This window comes from Colossoma macropomum, unplaced genomic scaffold, assembly GCF_904425465.1.
Source record: "Colossoma macropomum unplaced genomic scaffold, Colossoma_macropomum, whole genome shotgun sequence".
NCBI classification, from domain to species: domain Eukaryota; kingdom Metazoa; phylum Chordata; class Actinopteri; order Characiformes; family Serrasalmidae; genus Colossoma; species Colossoma macropomum.
Window position 1 is genome coordinate 9,037,147 of NW_023494802.1, and position 21,538 is coordinate 9,058,684.

General features: G+C 39.0%; 1 protein-coding gene across 4 annotated transcripts in view; it reads right to left on the bottom strand.

The window, feature by feature from the left end:
• clstn1 (calsyntenin 1) overlaps nt 1-21,538 on the bottom strand; it is a 57,117-nt gene that overhangs the window by 15,870 nt on the left and 19,709 nt on the right. For 2 of the 4 annotated variants that reach the window (XM_036590834.1, XM_036590832.1), the window contains exons 2-9: nt 17,799-17,921; nt 9,399-9,428; nt 7,364-7,559; nt 5,604-5,812; nt 4,806-4,955; nt 4,336-4,521; nt 3,242-3,490; nt 1,682-1,803 (exon numbers count right to left, since the gene is read on the bottom strand). In XM_036590834.1, coding sequence (XP_036446727.1) covers nt 1,682-1,803; nt 3,242-3,490; nt 4,336-4,521; nt 4,806-4,955; nt 5,604-5,812; nt 7,364-7,559; nt 9,399-9,428; nt 17,799-17,921 — 1,265 coding nt within the window. The remainder of the gene's footprint in view (nt 1-1,681; nt 1,804-3,241; nt 3,491-4,335; nt 4,522-4,805; nt 4,956-5,603; nt 5,813-7,363; nt 7,560-9,398; nt 9,429-17,798; nt 17,922-21,538) is intronic. The other 2 variants (XM_036590835.1, XM_036590833.1) reach the window with 1 other exon arrangement.

Consider the following 21,538-nt stretch of genomic DNA (forward strand, 5'->3'; position numbering starts at 1 on the left):
TACATAATTAAAAGGTTAAAATGCAAACCAGTAATTCAGAGTGGTTTGATGTGACATGCTCCATTCTAGAGAAATGTACAGAGTCAGAATTATTCACACGAGTGGTGATAGCTGTTTATGTCTCTAAAAAGCTCCCACACAGAAAGTTATTACATGAAATCGCTACAAAAACACTGCCTGTGCTTTTTCACAACAGCTGTACAAGGTTTTGGTCTAAAACACATTTTTAAAACACATGGAAGGTAAATATGTATATGTAAATATCTTTTTGAATATACCTCTATTTACCATTGTCAACATTACACATAACTCATAAGAAGCATGCAGGTTCAGTAATCGTTCTGGATAGTAAATAAAATGGCTATATTTGTGTTCTAGTCACTCTAAGCCCTGGTTTCTGTCACCACCACTGTTAAGAGATTTGAGTGGGTAGGATTTTCTGCAAAGAGCCATTTCACATCAAACCACTGAATGACTCGATTTACACCTCAACAATGTACCTCTATTTGGCATCAACGTGATTCACCTGTGACACTACCATCGCTTGACAAATTATGTGACCACCACACATTCTCCACAGAACTCTGCCTACATTTATGCTTCTGTTACGCGATGGGACACAGATACAGGGTACGGATAATTCGGATTAGCAACCGTACCGTACTGCTCTGCCCTGTGGAAGGACCTTAACGTGCTTTTAAAATATACTGGTGAAGAGTTCTTTACAGTGTAATCTATCCTGTATTTGCATTAAACACAGTGTGATGAATGTCAGGCTATTTTGTATGTTTTACATTTATATCAGAGATACAAATGCTGTGTTCAATAAATATTGTACAGACAATGACAATCTTCCTGGTATCAACCATTTTGATACTCCAATTGGTCTCAAAATCAAAGTTTGGGTATCATGATAATCGTAATACAAACATATACAAAATCAATCATAAATGCCTTATGTTTACAAATACAGTCACAGAATACAGTTAGAATGAACAAACTGCTGTTGATGTATGAGTGTTATATAACAATCCCCTGCAATGTAGCACAGGTTCACTTCCGATCCACCGAGGCCTTTTCATTTCCTCTCATCCGTGATCTCGTTTCCCAAAATATTTCACTGTTTTATGTGGTAGATCAGAACACTGCAGAGAAAGCCATCTGATGCAAAACACAACATCAAGGTCTTACGGACTGCTACAGGCTCAGGTGCTTCAGAGTTTCCAGTTTGAAATCCTTTTCTGAAAACAACTCTCTCTACTGGGAAAAGCACAGCCCCTAGACTAAATAGAGCAACTATAGAAAACTGCTGCACAGCTTTAAATAATATTGTGCATTTCATGTTAAAATTAAAAACCTAAAACATTCAGATGCACAAAAGTATGCACAAAATGTTTCAACAGGCAAAATGCTTCACTTTTTTTACTATTCAATCATCTTAGTGCATCTGACCAACATTTGTGACTTTTTTTTTTATATTTCTCTCATACATGTGGATCACTGGGAGAGGCAGAGCTATACTAAGCCGTCTATATTTGGCTGTGGGTAGGTTTACATAGTGCACAAAGTGCCTCATTCATCACTACCACTCACAACAACATCCACACACACAGGCCATAGAAATCCAGTAGGGACCACTTTCCAAAATAAACCTGTTCCAAAAAGATCCTTGACGACTCACCTGGTCGAGTTTCCAGTGGAACTCCGCTGGTTTGTAGTTCTCCGACTCAGTGGGATCCTGGCGCAGGAGCAGCACCAGGCGACAGTTGTGCACATACAGGGAGTAGTGGTGTCTGTTCATCTCTGCAAATGACACCAGCACAAGTAACATGGTCACATTCTCAGTCCTTTTTTATTCATTTAATTATGCTTAACCACTTAAAGTGCATGCTAATTACCAATCGTAAGATGTATACATTAGCATCTGCATGAATAAACAAATGTGTTTTGGAAGCGTGCTTTATGCAAATGAGGAATTGAGGTGTGGGCCCACACATGGGGCATATAAGGAATTAATGAATTATTGGTGGCCGATTTTTATTTGCCCTTTTTTCTTCCCTAAACCCGAAAGTCACACTGTTTGGACCAAATGCATACATGAAACACACTAGCAGAATTCTAGCACTTTCTTTTAGCCAAAGTCACAATATAAATAACATTATTTGCTGTTTAATGAACCAAAATTCTTAAAATAAAAATGTATTTATGTAACATAAATCAAATTAAGTGCTACATCAGAAGTAAGCGACAAATGACTATTTAGCACAAGTCCTGCAAAACAATGCTTTGGTACAGATGTAGCAGCAGCATTTAAATACAGTGCGAGTGCACTTACCTGACTCGTGCTATTTATGTTAGATTGATTAAAAAAACATATAAAACTGGCCTACTGCTAATCGAGTGTAAAAATCTGCCCATTTCGACTTTCCACTTCGTTTCAGATCGTGCATCCCTACAGTTTCAGTATTAACACTATTTTTCTTCCCAACTGCAACATTCTGCCCTGATAAGGCATGATTTTTCAGTTCTCTAGTAAGTTTCAGCCTTGTGCCTGCTGGGTGTGAAGACATCCAGCACTGGGCTCGGTCCACGTGCTTCAACAAGTAATACAAACAATGACCAGGACAAACTGCACGAGTGTGAATGGACACGCTGCGGTCCTGATTTCTCTCACACCAAAGTAGGATTGCTTTCAGTACACAGGGACATCCACATGATGTAATCCCTCTTACATAAGCCCCAGACCAGCTGATGACACTATCCAGCTTTTCTCAGACAACCCAACAGAGAGATTTCAATATCCACAATACTTACAGTGAAACATTTTAAACCTTTCATAACCTCCTTTTAAATCAATCATAAGTGATACCATTACAGCTTCTATTTGACATACAGGGGTCCAATAACAGCTTCAATCTCAAACACAGATTACATGAATGGGTAAGACTCACCACAGATCAACAGCCTTTACAGATTATCAAGCAATGCACCATGTCATATACTTATTTTAGCTTTACCCCTATGAAATGCAGGTTTTGTTATTCAGCACTTCTTCCTGAGAATTATTATTCGTAATTACTACGAATTATGAATTTTTCTGTAACTGCTATGAAACCAATATTCAAGTTGTGCAGTTATGAGAATGAGAAGCTGAAGTGTGGGCCATATTTATAGAAGTATATGTACAGTACACACCAGTTTGATCTGTATTCATTAGATCTGGTGTATCTGATGTTGTTACCTGTCTTATCAGAGTTGCAGAGGATGGTTTCTTTCTCCCTGCCGCCAGGTCCGTGCCTCATCCACACAGAGATGGTGAAAGGCTCCTTCAGGCTAGTGCTCACCACGCCCTCAGGAACCTTAATAGCCTGAGTGCCATTGAACTCAAAGACCTGGTCGCTGTCGTGCCCGTTGTCAGTGGGCAGGCCCACGGTCCAGTTGGTGGCGCTGCTGGGAGCGGGCAGCAGCTCCACAGTGCCCGTGCTGGCACCTGAATGAACACATAAGCAGCCTTAACCAACAGAACAAATGATAACAGTGACCGTATGTGTCCACTTGCACTTTTTCTCGGCGCATTTTGCCACACCAGATCTGTTGTTATGGAAATGGATTCAAAGAAGAAAAGGACAGCCACTGTTGCTTGTCTCTACTCTTGGGGAAAGTTATGTTTACCATTCTTGACAAAACCAGTCTACCATTGTCTGATTTGCTAAAGGCAGTGCGGTGGTTGCATTTATTTGCGTGAAGCTGAAATCTGCTGAAGTTTATTCCCATGTGGCGAGGCAGATTTTGCTGCATCACAAACCATTACACATCGTGCGATGTGGCAGAGTTCTCCACTGCAATAACTAGGATGCGCTAAGGTGAAGATGCAAATGGACATGCACTGCAAGGTCACAGAGGTTAGATCCAAAGAAATATAAAAATATTACTTCCAGAACAAGAAAAATAACAGCATGACATACTCTTTTCTATAACTGTATAAGTTATAGAGACATAAGTAACAGCTAAAAACAGTAGTTACCTATAAAATAGACAAAAAATAGCAGTAGAAGCCAATTCTACTTTCAATTCTACTTACAACTCAATATAAAAGACACAAAATATGTCCTTGCTGATTCATGAGATTTGGGGTAAGAGGAAACTAAGCGTCAGCTATGAAAGGTATGAATTCAAATCTTTACAAAAAAAAAACAGTAATGAAATGTTGTCACTGGTTACCAGCAGTGATTTCAAGAGATTAGTTAATCATACACATTAATCTGCCCCAAGTAAAAAGTCCAGACTTCGGAGTCTAGACTGCCACTCTGCTGTCACATGCTTGCTGTGACTCACCACACAGCCGGTGCAGGGACTTCTCAGAGTATGTGTCCCGATCACAGCCTTTGCCGATGTGGTTGGTCTCCAGCTCAATGCTGGCCTGGATGGAGGTGATTGGTTCCTCGCAGGTCTCCAGGCGAATGCTGGGGAACAGGGCCAGACTTCCTGTGCCAGGCTCGTACTCAATCCTTTTATTAAAGCCTGTCAGTCACACACAGGACATTTTTTCATTTGGAAAGTGATACCTAACATATTCTCGGGAAAAGTAAATGAACCCATGAGAAGCTGTTTAACAGCAATATTACACAGTACAAAGACATGCAGCTTATTAATGCTCTAAGTAGCAATTAATTTTTATGCATTTAGTTGAACCCAAAAACATATCCACTGTATGTTGGACATCGAGACCATGGTAGAACGAGCCAGTCAAACTGAACTCTGCTCAGCTGAACCTGATGGCAAAGCACAAAAGACACATTTGATACCTTGCCAGCTTGGTTTGCAGGTGGGTTTGATGTTAATTTTGACGAGGACGTCCTCTGAAGCACGGTTCTTCCCACAGTCGTAGGCAGTCACTGTCAGCTTGTACATGCGCTCCTTACCGTAGTTCAGCTTCTCTGTGTTTTTAATGTTGCCTACATGAGAGATAAAGCAACAATATTTAGCTTCAACAACAACAATAAAGCACCTTTCTATATATTTTTTTCCACATGTAGCACATTTCATACTGGCACAACACCAAAAATATCCTTAAAAGAACAGATTATGCAAATACGTAATAAACTACAAAATCCTTGAAAAAGAAGCAAGAAATTTTATGCTTCAATAATCTGGAGTTGCTAGAACAAGTGCAAAGGCTTCCTGCTGCATTTTGGTAGCCTGCAGCTTTTGCATAATTCAGAGAAAAGAATACTATAACAGTATTAAAAGATAGAAGTATCAGTCAATGTCTTAGGTTCTCACATGGTAAGCTATTATCTCACCAGTGCCATTTTTCTGAGATAAAAGTGACTTTAAACACACATTCCATCATTGGTTAACATGCTCAAGAGAAATACAAGAGAAAGCTTTATTTTCAACCTCTAACGGGACCACGATTTGAAAAAACAGGTGTCCTGATACTCAGACACAATCAGATTTGCGCAGTCATTTCTCCAAATCGGCACAAGTGCAGCTTCAGCAAACTAAATAAATAAATAAATAAAATGCCTTAGGTCAGGGCGGCTGTGTTCTAAAAATAAGGCGTTTTTGGCAGGAGTTTGGTTCAGCCACTCGCATCTTACCATCCTTGTCGATGGTGAAGGGCACATCAGGGGTGACGATCTCATAGCTGCAGATCTGACTGAACTGGAAAGAGCAGTCAGCATCCACCGCCTCCACCTTCACGATGCTGTCGTACTTTTTGCCCTCGATGACTGTGGCCTTGTATGACTTCTCCTTGAAAACTGGCGAGTACTCGTTCACGTCATTCACTTGAATGTGGACAGTAGCCCTGGGTGAAAATCAAAGAGGCGTCGAACAGAGAGCAAATGTGGATTCAGCGTTTTCTCAGTTGCACATAACTGATGGTTATTATACTAAGCTTGAGAACTGAAGCACTGCTGGATCCTATATCCTATACTCTTACACACCTCCACATCACTTTCTCACTAATCATCTACTTCAGGGCAGCAGCAGGCATTAAATTTAAACTAGACATTAATGCTTAGAGGTTGTTGCCATCATTAGTGATAACCTATGCATGCTATAACTTGATCTTGCTTATTGCTCACTTGTAACTCATTGAAACGGGTGGAAAACCTCTTGGGAAAGTATGGATCGTAAATTTTCCAATCAATACCACATCCATGTTTATAAGCAAAAGAGGACATGTGTTATTATGATCGGAATTTGATGGAAAGTTATTGTTGAGAGTACAGTCTTGTCATTTTTTTACCTCAAAACAAACAGAAAAAGTTCCAAAGTGCAGGCTCAACGTGTCAAAACATGCCAAAATGTAGTTAAATAAAATTACATGATTAAATAAAATGACAACTGCGATAGCATTCGGGGGACAGCTATTACGGCAGAACTAAACAAATTAAAATTATCCAGAAACGAAAAGAATACAATACAATTTAATTCAGCAAACAAGATGTGCTGTAAAATTCTTTATAGACTGGTTGGAATAAAATGGCATTCAGTTAAATCTGGCAAATATTAAAAAGGCTGAACTGAACCTGATCCTGCATCAGTTCATGGCTGTATCCATGCAGCAAAATTATACCACTTCTTAAATGATAGGAATTGTCAATATTACAGCACATTTGATACAATACAGGATGTCCCAAAAACTGACATCATTTCGTAGTCTAATAACAGCCAATTCTCCCTCAAATGATCTCAAATGTTAACAAAATGTGTAAAAACTAACCAAGTTCAATTTTTAATGTTTTTTTTTCAGGTTGAAGAATGGTGTTCACTAGAAATGAAAAAGCATTTTGTGTGTTAGAATATGCTCGAACACAGTCAAACGAGTGTGCAGCGTGCATTTTCGAGAAAATTCAATAAAAATGCACCGACTGGAAAGCAGATTTGGACATGGCACAAAAAATTCAAAAGAGGAAGGCTGTCTGTGCAGGGCAAAGGGATCTGGACACTACCAGTACCGGAAGATATTACATTTGTGAAGCTTTGTGAAATCGGTTATAAAATCTACATCCCTCTGAATATCTTGGTCGAATTTTGATTAATAAATCTTGTATTGTTCAACATGAAGCCTATTTAATTTCATTTGCCCAGGACATGTAGTTACTCAGATATTCACATCTCAAATGATGTCAATTTTTTGGGTCACCCTGTATTCGAGGTTTCTTTGCTTTATTTTTTCTTTTTCTTCTTAAAAGCAGAACACTCAAGGCAGTATCGCAAATAACATCATGGCTGTGACGATCTGCTGTACGTGCCTTTGGTTTGTGCCTGCAACCAAATCACAGCCGTGATGTTATCCGTGTTCTATTGCTTAAAAAAGTAAATTTGGCGTTGGGCAAATCGGTCTACACACTTGTGAGATTTCTTCATGTTGGTTCCGTCAGGACCCTCTCCGCAGTCATAGGCCTGGATGGTGAAGGTATGCTCCTTCTGGAGCTCGCAGTCCAGCTTGTCTTTGGCCCGGATCACTCCCTCGCCCGTAGACTTATCCAGCATCACCGCCTCAAACGGTACGTTCTGCCCATGAATCCGGAAGCCACAAATCTCCCCTGGACACGGTGAGAAATGGCAAAGCACAGCGGTTCAGTCCAAAAGTGCCACCAAGACAAACAGCCACTGCTGCTCACGGAACAAAAGAAACCCACAACAAAAACAAACAGCACACCACACTTAAAATAAGAACAGCCAAAGTTGTTTTGGCAGCCAAAGGGGTTGGTACATTGGGGTCTGTGGAGGAAGCCAGAAGCACTGTAGAATGGGTGAGTATTTAGGAGGGGGGGTGGGGTAAGGGAGGGGGGCAGTTAAAGGGAAAAGACTGAGTGTCTCGTCCAAGCCACTTGATCACATTGCATCCAGTCATGCAGTAAGAAACCCAGGATGTGGACAGGCATTTCACAGGAATACTCGTCATAGAAGAAAAAAAGGACAGAAAGGAAATGAAATAAAAGCAGTGAATGGATAGCCAATGTCTTCCACTTTATCTGTAGATCACATTCATATGTATTACAGTGGCCTGCTCGCTGGTTTGAGTGAGAATAAAAACAGAAAAGAAAGCAAAGTTAAACGGCTGCATTAATAGTTGATGCGATGATGAGTTATGATAAAGAGGTCCGGCACTGTTCCAGAAATTCAGTCAATACCAGTTCAAAGCCTTCAAGCAAATTAAAACACAACACAAATAAACAAACAAACAAACAAACAAAGAAAAGCTTCTGGATTTCAATAAATTCCCTTTATCTCTAGGTTTTGGCGTGAAGGAAGTCTTCCTGTGCAATGTTGTCTCTCTCACAGCCTTAAGAAACTAAAAGAGTGAAACAATAATAAACAGAACCAGAACAGAAGTGGTGAAATTAAACCCCTGGATGAGAGCTGGGGTTAGAAATATCGATTTGCTTGACATCCACATCAAACAGCAGAAGTTGCCATGCTGTGATTCGGATTAGAGGTGCGGAGAAGGAACACCACGGGAAAATGCATCACACCATTCTTGACCACAGAGAGTTTGCAACGTTTAACAATCTCAGCAGCTTTGCTTCGGTCCAGCATTAAACAGTGAAGTGATTTCTTGTAAAAATCAAACCTTAGTGACAAATCTGTGTTTAGAAGTTGATACTGTACTTCTTGAGTCGAATGAATAGAGTTGAAGAGAAAAATCAAATGCGCATATGAATACTGTATGGTAAAATACAGCACTGTGCAAAAGACAGAGCATTCAATAAACATGGCCAAGTTATTTTTTTTTTTTCAGAGACAGAAAAAGCAAAAAAGATATTTAAGAGAAAACTACACAGAGCCTCAACAACCAAACATATCAAACGTTTCTATTTTAGTGGGTCCACCCTTTGCTTTTATTACAGCTTCCATTCTTTTCGGGAGGCTTATTTTTGCACAGTATTGTACATTTATCAGATAACATTATCATTTACATCACACTAACTATCATGTTCTTCCAAAAATGGGTTCAAAAGATCTGAAAGTGTTCAATTATATATGGTTTCAAGGAATTACTCAATCAATCAATCTCTTCTTTCATACCATCCTGTTTCAGTCATTACTGTTGAATATTATTGTATATGCATGTGCCAATTAGTTTGAAATTAATCTCGTGGCTGAAGTACTGTTAGGATCTGCAAACTACAATGGATGTCTCATGCACAGATATTTCTAGACTCATTTAAACCCCACAGCAAACTTTTCATCCAGGTATTATATTTATTTTTCCAAACAATTGAGGGTGAGGGAAAAGAAAAAGAGTAAACCAAACCATAAAGAGAAGTGGGAGATTATAGAGCATGACAGGAGTTTCTGTGTGAAGTGCCAATGCATTTTGCGTTAGTGGGTTAATTGAACAATAAATTTACAAGGCAGTAAAAGGAGCCCGTCATCACCTTCTTTGGTGAAGGTCACCTCAAAACTGTCTACAAGAAGGGAGAGAAGATAAACCTGGGTCAGTCAGAGAAAGGAGGAGATTCAGATCAGATCACAAAGAGAGAAAGACAGAGAGACTGGAAAGATCACATGTACATATAAAGCCTTTCTGTATACATACAAAGGGCTGGAAATACTTTATTTGGTCTGTCTACATTGTGCAGCTGCAGTCAACACTGCAGTAGGCATTAGCAGCTGTCTGCAACGCAGATTCAGACATTATTATGAGCCCTGATATGTATGTATATGATGAATATCGAGTATACTTTATTAAGCAGTTTCAGAGTCACATTCACAGAGCTGACATACAGCCACATTCGCAGCAAAAGAAAAAAGGAGATTTTAGTAAAGTTCAGTCAGGCAACCTAATTAAACAGCATCATGAATACATAACTTCTTTTTGCAAATAAAAATAAGAATAACTTCTTGTACTTACAGTTTAATTTACTCTAAACAATCCAACCAATATTCAAAACAGCACAAATTGGCAGTGTAACAAGATGTTTTCAGGTTCAATATGATTTTTTATCCTGAGGTAAAGATTCAGTTCAAGTTCTGATACATTATGTGCTAAAACATCCTCACATTCTACAGAGCTCATTTTTATAATGATTAAATAAACAGACTATTGGCCCACCGTCCTAACAAATCACACCCCATAGAATATGTTTAATTTTGATAGTTTGACAGTAGTTTCCATGAAAGAGACCAAGGCGAAGAGGCACATCAGCATTACAGTTTTCATTTTCAATACATTTCAAAACACAATCTTTTTCTTCCATTTTTCCAAACCTTTCCACTCTTACATTAAACGGGAACTCCACCAATTTTTCAAAAACATAATTCAATCGCTGAGATGTGAATAAAGTAATACAGAGTGGTTTAATATGAAATGACTAATTGTAGGGAAACTTGACTGACCACAATGTTAACAGTGCACATACAGCCATTTTATTTACCACACAAAATGACCAGTGAACGTACACGTGTCTTGAGTTTTTATATAAAATATTATATTCAATTTTCTATTTGTAAAGATAAAAAAACCCACAGAAATCTAAATACATTTTTTTAGTGCTATTTTTACTTACAACATTCTGCATGCTCCTCTGCTGTGAAAGGATTTAAGAAGAAAAAAAAAAGGTCATCTAAGAGTAATATCTTCTCAAAACCACTGTAAAACAACCTCAGTCATCAGGCAATAGATTAGTAACCATTTTGGGTAATATCTTTCTATGAAGCATTAAACATTTCTTATGTTTAGTTTCAATTAATATTGCTGTAAATATTTTGCTCTGGCAAGTTTTCCTAGAACGGAGCATTTCTCATCAAACCACACTGAACTACTTTGTTTACATATTAATAAATTAAATTATGTAGATATGTGGAAAAAAAATGGTGGAATCCCCCTTTAAACCTGGTAATGAAACCTCATTCAGGTTAAAGCAGTCAATACCATCCTCAAAAGGTGGAAATGCTGTCGTGTTCAGACATGTGCTGCTTTAAAGAGGACCCATTCACTGCTTCTTCACTGACACTACTCATGATAATGGGTTAAACAAACCTAACATTACTGAACAAAACCCACTGTGTTAAAGATCATTTCCTTTGAGTTGCCTCTGTTCGGTTGCCTGTTCATGTCCCAGTCTGCCCCCATAACTGGCCTCAGACTGGTGGAGCTGTCCGGCCTGTTTTCACCTCAACAATTAGAGATGGATTTTCTATTAGAAGCTGCTGTTCAGAGGAAGTCATGCAGGAGCAGCTTTGTGTCTCTTCAGTGCACTTGCCAGCTCTAATGACCGGCTCTGCACGCTCTTCCCAACTACAAAGCAACACTACACCCCAAACTCTTCTACCAAAATCCTCCATTTCCCAACAGACAAAACCACAAGCAGCACTGCTCCCTGCACCCAGTCAGCCATACAAAAAAACAACACCCTGATGTGGACACAATATAGTATATAATACAGCTAAGATCAAGGCTGCATCAACAACAGTAATAATATTGACATAATGTTGACCGAATTATAAAGTATCTAAAAATGTTATATCATTCAATACTAAATTTCAGTACCTAAGTAGTGTTCAGTAGCCAAGACTTGTGACTAGCTGTCTAACTTAGATTCCATATGCATGTTATAAAAGTCTTCAGATTAAACTGTGATCTGTTGCGGTCAGGGCTGAAAGAAAATATCAAACTTTTCTGGACAATATCGTAACTGCAACTGAAATGTGATTTTTTTGGCTCCAAGCCTTTGTTTTTGCCAAGAAGACTAGCACATTGATTTTATCAGACTTGGGGCTTGAATGTAGTGCGCAGGACATCCAGTTCACAAGTTATGTGTAATTAGGTTAAATATCACATGTAAAATTTAAGACGCTGAATAATGTAATAAAAATTGCACTCTTCCCGATTGTAATATTTGTAATTATATTTGTAGTTATAATTGTAATATAATTGTAATATGAAAACAATTTATCATTCGGCACTACTTGCATTGAGTAACTATACCTGCTTCCAACACACCTCACACAACCCAGTCCACATTATTTTCCAGCTTGGGTTAGAGGTTTTAGCAAATGTACAATTCCTTTTTTTTTAAAACTAGGACTACTGCAGGCCTCCTCATTATGGGCCTTCATCCTTTCATCTTTTACTTGGCTTTCATCTTTGGGCGACTCGTGGAGGGAGACTCTGCTGTCCTTAAAGATTAGCATTTCGTGGTCCTTTCAATTAAGGGTACAGTCAGGCTTCTTAAGATCCATGGAATCTGGGTATATTTAATGCCATTAGGGAATTACTTTTTTAATTTAAAAAATCCATTTAGGCCAATATAGATAAATATACACTTGCCAGACATATTTCAACATGATCAATGCTCAGCTGGGCTGCTATGAACGATTTCCAGTAATTGATTCATGCTGCAGACACCATATACTCCACTCTAGGCTTTTAGTTTGCTGTCAGCGGTAAGATATGCAGCTGTGCCGGTGTCAACTCTCCGCAAGTTTCCAATATTGCCTGTGATCCATCAAGAGCGAGTCCTTATTACCTTTGAAGTATGCTTTTTAGCAAACATATGGATGACAAGACTGAGCCTAATCTTGGGCTAAAAATGGACTTTCGATGAAGAAACTGAGTCACAGAGAGTGCCCCTTTGCATCCTTAAAACACAAATGACTATTCAAATTGATTATAGTTTCACTCATGCAAACAAACTACAACCTTATGTCTATTAGCCAAAACGGATGTTCTGAAGGACATACGAGGGGCTTGTCTGCTTATTGACTGAAGACCATTCTTCAAAATTCGATAGCTTTCCTGCTATGGGAAATTAAAAGGATTAGCACAAATGAGCCCCAAATAGTTTCCCCCACTGCTTGAATTTATTGGTACTACTATGGTTTTATGACTCTACTAAGAAAGCCAATTGGACTCAATATTTTAGGCACTTTCAATGATTTTAGCTGACCACAACTGTTTTCCCACAGTTGTAGTAAATTCAGAAAAAAAATCTTGATTATTTATATGGCAATTAATCATCAGCTACGATTTCACAATCGTGACAGGCCTGATTCTAATTCATTGCCAATTCCACCTGCGACCTAGGTCTCTGCCATTTACACAATGCTACCAGGCTGTGAGGGTGAAGACTAGCACAAGATTCCTCCAAGACACATGAAGTCAACCACTGCATCTTTTCGAACTGCCGCTAACGGAACATCACTGGATGGCTAAACATGCTTGGAGGAGAACAACAACTGCCAATTCTGTTACATCAGCTAACAGACATCAACACTGACTAGCATCAAACCGAGTGACATGGGGGAGAAGGAGGGCCCATCCTACCCACTCATCCTAGACCAGTTGTGGTCCCTTGGACTCCTGGCCACAAATGGCTGTGGCATTACCGGGGATCGAACTCACAATCTCCCAATAATAAGGCCAATGCAGTTGCATCACTCAGGAGCTGGAATCCACAGTTTCAAGGTATGATTACAGTTCTAATTTTATAAAGAGGAAATGTCCGTAATTATTTTCTTCAGTTGAAGGTTTAGTAGTACCTAATGAGGTCTTGCATGTTTTGAGAGATAGTCATGCATTACTAGAACAGTGAGCTTGTATTACTGAGGACCAACAGTACAGTAGCTGAGTGAGTGTCTGAATACACGCTCACAGCCATGCTGCATTAGTCAGCACGGCACAAAATCTTGGACTAACCAGGCCTGGCAACGAGTCACCCACACAGCCTCGTGATGTCTCCTAACACAATCTGAGAGAGAGTGAGTGCTGGTAAAGTCAGAGAGCCAAGCTTCTTTACTCCCACGGAAGGCTTACCACAGGCCATGCATTAGCCTGCTTCTTTTAGACTGGTGAAGGTTTCAATGGATTGTCATTTAGTCTACCTATAGTATAATACTACACTATAGTACAATACTACACTATAGTATAATACTACACTCTTTACCACCACAATACATATTAAACAAAGAATACTTAACACAATCTCGATCGCGATGTGGTACAGTAATTAACTCAGGCATAAAAATATGGGGCAATAAAAAATTGTGGAGATTCAACTAAATTGATTATAATCTATTATAATAATATTTAATCAAGCATGCACTCATTTTTTGACCAATATAAAATGCTCAGGCTATTTTTTAAACATACAATTTAAGGTTTACTGTGTATACTTTTCTTACAGGGTTACAATCACAAACATGACAAATAATAGGTCCCCACTTCAGAAAAATTACAATGACAAAAACTTAAGGTTTCATTTTTTTGGATACAAACAATGATGGCTGGTTGAGTAATTCAAGATAAACCTGAATGATTCCATTCCTTTTGAACTGATTTTATCTTTTCCAATATAAGTGAGCAAATTCTCCTCACAGTCAACATGATTTGAAGATAAATCTGTAAATAACATTTGTTTTTAGCAACTTGTGTGTATACACTGGTGTCTGGCTAAGCATCTATTAAAACAATTATTAAAATATATATATTTTGCTAAATATAGTGTTTCGCAATTTTATCTCATGACCACAAGCCGTCAGGGCTTTTCTTTTTACTTGTGCCACAACAACATATATACACATATATCAGTAATGAGAAAAACATTTTCTCATACAAAAGTTATGCAGCTTTGGAATAACCTCAGTCAGTGACTCAGATACAACCTTCAGTCTAGGCTAAAAACCTGCTTGTTTAGTCGAGACTTTGGTAGTTTTTCCTGTTAGATAAAAGGTGCAGATCTTTGGGTTCAGGAACATAGAGTATCATGGTAAACTGGGAGTGTTGGTGCTGTTAGCCTGCTGCTCTCACGCGTTCACTCAGGTTTGCTGACGGTGGAGCGGAGGGGCGCTGACATCTCAGAGAGCCCTCATGTCTGTATCACCTTCTGGCTCTCCCTCTTATTTAGGCTGTAATAGCTAGACGTTCTGGAGTCTCTGCTGCACTCTGTTAACACTGTAGACTGTAATCAGTCTGTGTTAACAGAACTAACTGTCTGTGTTTCTTTGCTGAACTGAACAAATGCCCATCCTGTGCGGTCTGTTGCTTCTTCTGCCTTCTGAACCATTTTGACCACCATGGAGCTTCCTGTAGTACAACGCTGTGCAAACCTCACCTGCATGAACTGACCCTCCTGATGATGCAGCTGCACACACTCGAACTATTGAATCAGAGCCATTCCTTCATCTGCTTTTCCTCTTTTCTGTATTTTGATATTTTGTACTACTGTTAAAACCTTATTCTCTGCTCATATTGCTCTTTCGTTATTGTTTTGCTATCTGGTGTCGACCAGAGGAGGATTCCCCTTTTAAGGCCCAATCCCATTTCACCCCTCGCCCCTACTACTTAGCCCTTAGCCCTCTGTTTTGCACATTCACGTCTAGGGTTAGGGTGTCCCAATTTTTGTTGAGATAGAGGGGTAGGGTGAAGTGTTAGGGCTACACGGCCCTCCAAACTGAGGTTTTTCAGAGGCACACTCCAAATGGAGTGTTATGAAAAAAAAAAAGAAAAACCGGCAAGACGGCTGTGCAAGAAACCCACAAATGTGAGTATTTTCTCCATTAAAAAATTATGATAACCACTGTATTATCTTAGTTTAATGAAGTCTCAATGTATTATGGTCCTTTTCTTCATAACAAGCATAAAAAAATCGCTAATAGCATGCTAATGTCTCCATAGCTAACATTCCCATGTTCCCTGAAGTGCCAGAATGTAACTGCTGCACCATTTAAGGTGGAACGGGAAAATGTGAACAAGAAGCTGGTAAATAGCTTCAGCTTCGCATCACCAAAGAATCAGTGGTGGGCGATAATAAATAATTGTTTTATATCCCCTATGATGCCCTAAATGTCACTAAAGCCCAGCAGTGAGGTTGCTGAACTTTTCCCTCCTCTGCTATCACTGAAGACGGGCCAGGTCGCCTACGGAGCACTGCTAGTAACCTGTTAATGAAGCAATGTTTTTTTTTGTTTTTTGTTTTTTTTTTTAATGGGTTGTCCCATTTCGTAGGGCAAGATTTCAACCACTACTCCTTGTAACTCAGTTCCAAGGGGTTAGGGTGACACTCAAAGACAAGGGGTAGGGGTAAAAAGAAGAAATGGGATTGGGCCTAAGTCTCTTTCTTTCTCTTATGAAGTTTTTTTTCTTGCCACTGTTGCCATTGGCTTGCTCATGGGGGCTTTGGCCTGGATTTTTCTGTAAAGCTGCTTTGTGACAATGCCTGTTGTAAAAAGCGCTGTATAAATGAACTTTGACTTGACCTACGAGAGAGTTAGGGTAAAGACCAAAAAAAGATTAAAATAGGAAAATGAACTCCACAACCTTTCTGCTATAACAAAATATAGCTCTACTCATCAACCATTATCATTATATATTTGTGATCTGCATGATGCATATGACACTCAAATATTTAAGGACATGCTGAGGTGGTTTAGTGAGAATGACCCTACTATGCAATCGGTTCCACCAGTGGTAACTGCATGTACAGATCATTTTTACTAATAAGTAAAAAGTAGCAAAATAATCAAGACAAATCCTGGTGAAACTTGAGATTTAATGTTAAGAATCGCAATCAAATTATTTTAAGGTCAGAGCAATTATAGGCTCTAGCAACTGGACATTTACAGCAGGTGGACAGATGAATCCCCAGAAGCTGAAATGCTGGAAAGCGGGCCATGATGTGAAAGATGTCCTGGGAAAGCTCTGAGGCCTGGCACTAGAGCCGAGAGTGGAGGCAGAGTGCTCACAATGCACCTACTGCATAAAGAGCTTTGAAATGAGGCCAAAGTAAATCTCCCCAGTGATTAGAAGAGGCCAGAGCTAAAGCTAGCACTGGACGTCCTCTTTCACTGTGCCGCTCATGTACAAGAGGCAAGAATACTGCAAACTAAGCAAACTTTACTGGTTTGAGATGAAAGAGGCACTGGAGCCACTGCCCTGTGAAAGATTTACTGAAGTAGCTTACTGTATTAAATATTCCCTGCACCCACCACAAAAAAAAACACTTCAACATGTCCTTAACTATTTGAGTGTCATAAGCATCATGCAGATTACAAATGTATATTGATACTAGTTGATCAATTAGAGCTATATGTGTTATACCAACACTCAAAAGCCCATCCTCCTCTGTCCGACACCGGATAGCAAAACAATAACACAATGTGAACAGAGGATAAGGTTTTAGCAATAGCATAAAATATTACAATACAGAAAAAAGTCTAAAAAAAAAAAATCATTAAAAAAATTTACTTTTGAACTACGTCAAAGGGGGCTCCTGTAGCACCCAGCCTCTACAACATGAACGATTTACAAGGCAAATAAACCTCATTAACCTGTGAGAGTGAAGCCAGAGAGCACATTTGCAAAACTAATAACTGACAGTGAGAGCTGATGATGCTGATTAGGATTTTAAATTGCAGGTCTGATGGCTTTATAATGACATTAGAGAAGGAGAAATGTGATTAAGCTTTGCCACGGAGGCATTTCTGGATTGGATAAACAAAAAAATCTGTCCAAGCAAAGGTTGACTCACATAATCAAAGCCTTCTTCAACCAAAGTCAGGTCAACAAAGAGTTTTGAATAAAATGCAAATAATGTGAAAGAGAATAAAATCTCCTCAACCATTTGACCTTGAATACACCCTCTGGTTGACTGACTAGGACTCCTTCAATTATCATATTACACAACAATTCAGAGTCATAAAGGCCAATGTAATTTGTTTCAGTTAGGATATTTCAGATCATATGTGGGGGCTGGTGTTTATACAACACTATTAACACTGCTGAAGGATAAAAGGATGTAGAAGGTTTAGAGATGATGATATAATAAGCCTCCTCTTACCTGCATAGCGCAATGGGGCATCCTTATCCAGTGCTATCAGTGGAGGATCCAGGAGAACTTTGTCATCGTTTTCTGTTACGATGCCGTGATATGTGGTCTCAATCCATGGCTTGTGCTTGTTCACTGTCAAAAAAAGAGAGAGGTACACGATTTACCTTTTTAGGCTTAAAGTAAGCAATCCGTAGCCTAAAAAAACTTAGTGATACTTAAAGACACTTTCCATATTAACAATATTCATGATAATTAGTTTTGTGAAGAATGCAAACAAGTTGGAACGGACAAAAAGGCACAAAGGATGCAAGACAATCATATCAGTACTGGTAGATCTTTGCTTAAAAATATATTGGCATTGGACAGATGTTTAGATTTGATGGATATTTCAAACTAATATATAATGACATTTATTATAAAAGCAGAATGTTGAGGTTATTAAACATACGATACGACACTACACTGTCTGTGTTTTCTTCTTTTTTCATTCGCAACCCACTACAAATAAGTGTTAGATGCAGGGATTCACTGATATGAGAATTGTGGGCCGAGACGGATATCCAGTATTTTCATACACACATTCGACAATGTCGATACAGAAACCGTGACTTGATCTGCTTGAATTAGCAATATGTAGCAATATATAAATACAACATTTATTTCTGTACACTTACAAATGCAATAAAATGCAAAACTAGTACAGTAACCAGGGACACAGGAAGGTGTTTTAAGTTGGGGGTGCCGAAATTTTAAGCAGCATATACATAACATAAACGATGATGTCATGTTAAATTATTTGCCTTATTCCATTTTATTTTTTTTGATACTTTACATGACATAGAATGTGTCATACTGCACTATAATGAGGCAAGAGACAACAATATATACATATAACTGATGTATCAGGCTGCTGAGGCACATCATTTCTCTGCTTTCTCATTCTGGACTAACTTTATGCAAATTAATGTGGTGACCAATCAGACTGTTGATTTGTGGCATGTTATCTGAGTTACATCTCCTGTAATGGTTGATTTAACGTTATTACTATGTTAAATTATTTTTTTGAGTTTAAAAACAATATTAGGCTGCTTTGAGGTTCAGAACTGAACTCACTATAAAGAAATTTGAGCATTAACTTAAAAAGCGCACAGCTATGGAGGATTATTATTTTAGCAGCTGCAGTCCTGAAATCAGGGGGTGCTGTAGCATGATCAGCACGCCGGCTTCCTGCATCCCTGACTGTAACCCAGCATCATCTAAACATTCTGCTTTTTCAGAGCACAATAAATACATTATCATCAACTTTTTTAAAAACCAAATATCTTACGATGTTATCATGATTCATAATTATCATGTATCTCTAGTTACATGCAGTGTTTATTTTTCTGTAATTCTAATACAGGTGAGTCTAGTTCCACTTTTTACATTTTATAAATGTGTGTGTATCAGCATCTGCAGATACGAACGTAAATAATAACGGATATCGGCATCAGCCAACAAGTCCCATATTGGTGCATCACTAAAATGCACCAGATGAAACAGATGAAAGTACCACATGCAAAATAAACTATTTAGGAAAGAACAGTAAGAAAAATCAAACAACTGGTAAAATTAATTAAATAATGGCAAAACAGGCCAATACGCCACTTGTTACTATACCCTGGTGGTGGTTGTTGTTTTCAGGCTCTCTATAATTAGTCTAAATGTATGTTACCTGCTGTTATTAGCAGAAGTAGACATGATATGCACAATACCACCCCCCCCACCTCATTTCAGACCACAATCAAAAAAGTTCGAACTGAAATCTCAGGGAACCCATTTATCCAGTACTTAGAGGAATATCTGGGACAATAACAACAGCTCAGAAGTGATGTGCCATTTTAAAAGTGGAAAAACAGCCACAGCTATGAAAACTAATGACTCCTCAGTCTGTCTCCCTCCCGAACAGCCAAGGTACAGTGGTAACCATTCCTCTACTTATGCAGAGAGACAGTATGGAGCATCTCCAGCCAGCTCATTAGTGTTGTGTGCTCTGCTGGAGCTAAGAGCTGTGCAGACAGGCCTGTAGGTTATAGAAACCGCTGCCACAACAGGACACACACAGTGCCGAGGGGAGACGAGAAGGGCAGACTGCTCGCTTCTACGGCTAATGGGCGTCCACGCCCAAATGTGACTGCCTCAGCAGCTCCTGAGTGAAATGCAAAGCCCTCACAGTGGCGCGCTCATTGTGCACAGGCAGCACTGACAGCAGGACAGCGGCAGGAAACAGGAGGCTGCTGGGAAACCGGGGGAGCTGTCCACACAACAGGCCAGCACTTTACTGAATACAGCTCAATCAGAGAAGAAACGCTGCCAGAGCTAAAGAATCACAAGGCTGGATAGAAACTGGCCTGTCACACACTATTAAAGGAATTCGTCAAGGGTTCTAGAAAGGATTCTTAATGGGTTCTACACACATCCATGGAAACAAAGAAATGTTTTTGTTTCATGGTATCTTTAGGAAAGGGTTCTCCTAAAGGAGAATGATTTTAAAGGAAAGGAGTTGGACGGAAAATCAAATTTTCCTCTAACTCCAGATGTAGTCGGCTCAGACATGTTTGGAGTCCAAATACAGATTCTTCAGTTTAGAATTGGAACGGCAAAGCTATTATTGCTAACAAACACTAGAACTCAATGGTCACCCAAACTGCCCAAATCATGTCTGTAAAAATACACCACCAAAACTTTTAACTCACTCCAACCACATTCATTCATTCATTAAGGTAGCACAGACTTGACAGAAGTGGAAAAGAGGGTAAAGCGGATTTTCTCCAACCTGCTCCTTCAATTTAAGTGCACTATGACAGTATTACCTTGGCGCACATCACCCTGATCCTTTTTAATATACAAGTTTATTCAACCCTTAAGGTAAAGGTGCTTTGTGTAATGGGGTTTAAAATCACTTAAAATCATGCAGAAGACATGACTATCCATGGCATTCTTCTTAGAACTGAAAGGTTTCCTAAGGTGTTTTGGCATGAGCCTTCATCAGCGAGAGTCTATTCAAAGTCAATACTAAACAAAAGAGATTAATGTTGCAATTAGCTCAACCTTTCTGAAAGCAAGTACTGTTAAATTTTTTTTGTATGCAAAAATAAAACATGAATTAATACTTATTTTGTGGACTGAAACAATATTAAATTAACATGTAAAAAAACACATCATTAGAGACCCCTCGTGGCTTTGGGGACCAAAGACATTACAGATACAACGTCTAGCTAGAAACAGCCAGTAATACATCTAATAGATTTATCTAATTGCTGTGTCTGTATACTGGCTGATCTAAAGCAAATCTCATTTAATATCAGAGAAGTGCTACTTTCATTACTACAGACGACATGAGCGGCCATGTTGATCCTACGCCATGCGCTGCACTCAGAGATGAGAACACCATCTCAACTTTCCAAGTATGAATTCCCAGTAGAGAGGCGAGTTTGCTTTGACTTTTCCGAGACGGAGACAAAAACTCCCAGGTCAAACACAGCAAAGGTCTGACTCCTTCAACATCACTATTTAAGATCCCACATTCTATCCATATCCCACAAGCAGGGCTGCAGTAACTGGGGAAAATATCTAATTGTAATTTTTCTGACCAATATTGATTTTTGAACCTGAACAATGAATGCAGTGTGCTAGAATGTGCAAGCTCTGGCATTAGCCTTACCCGCTGCTTGGTGCACATATGGTTTGAAAACCACTGGGTAGGCAAC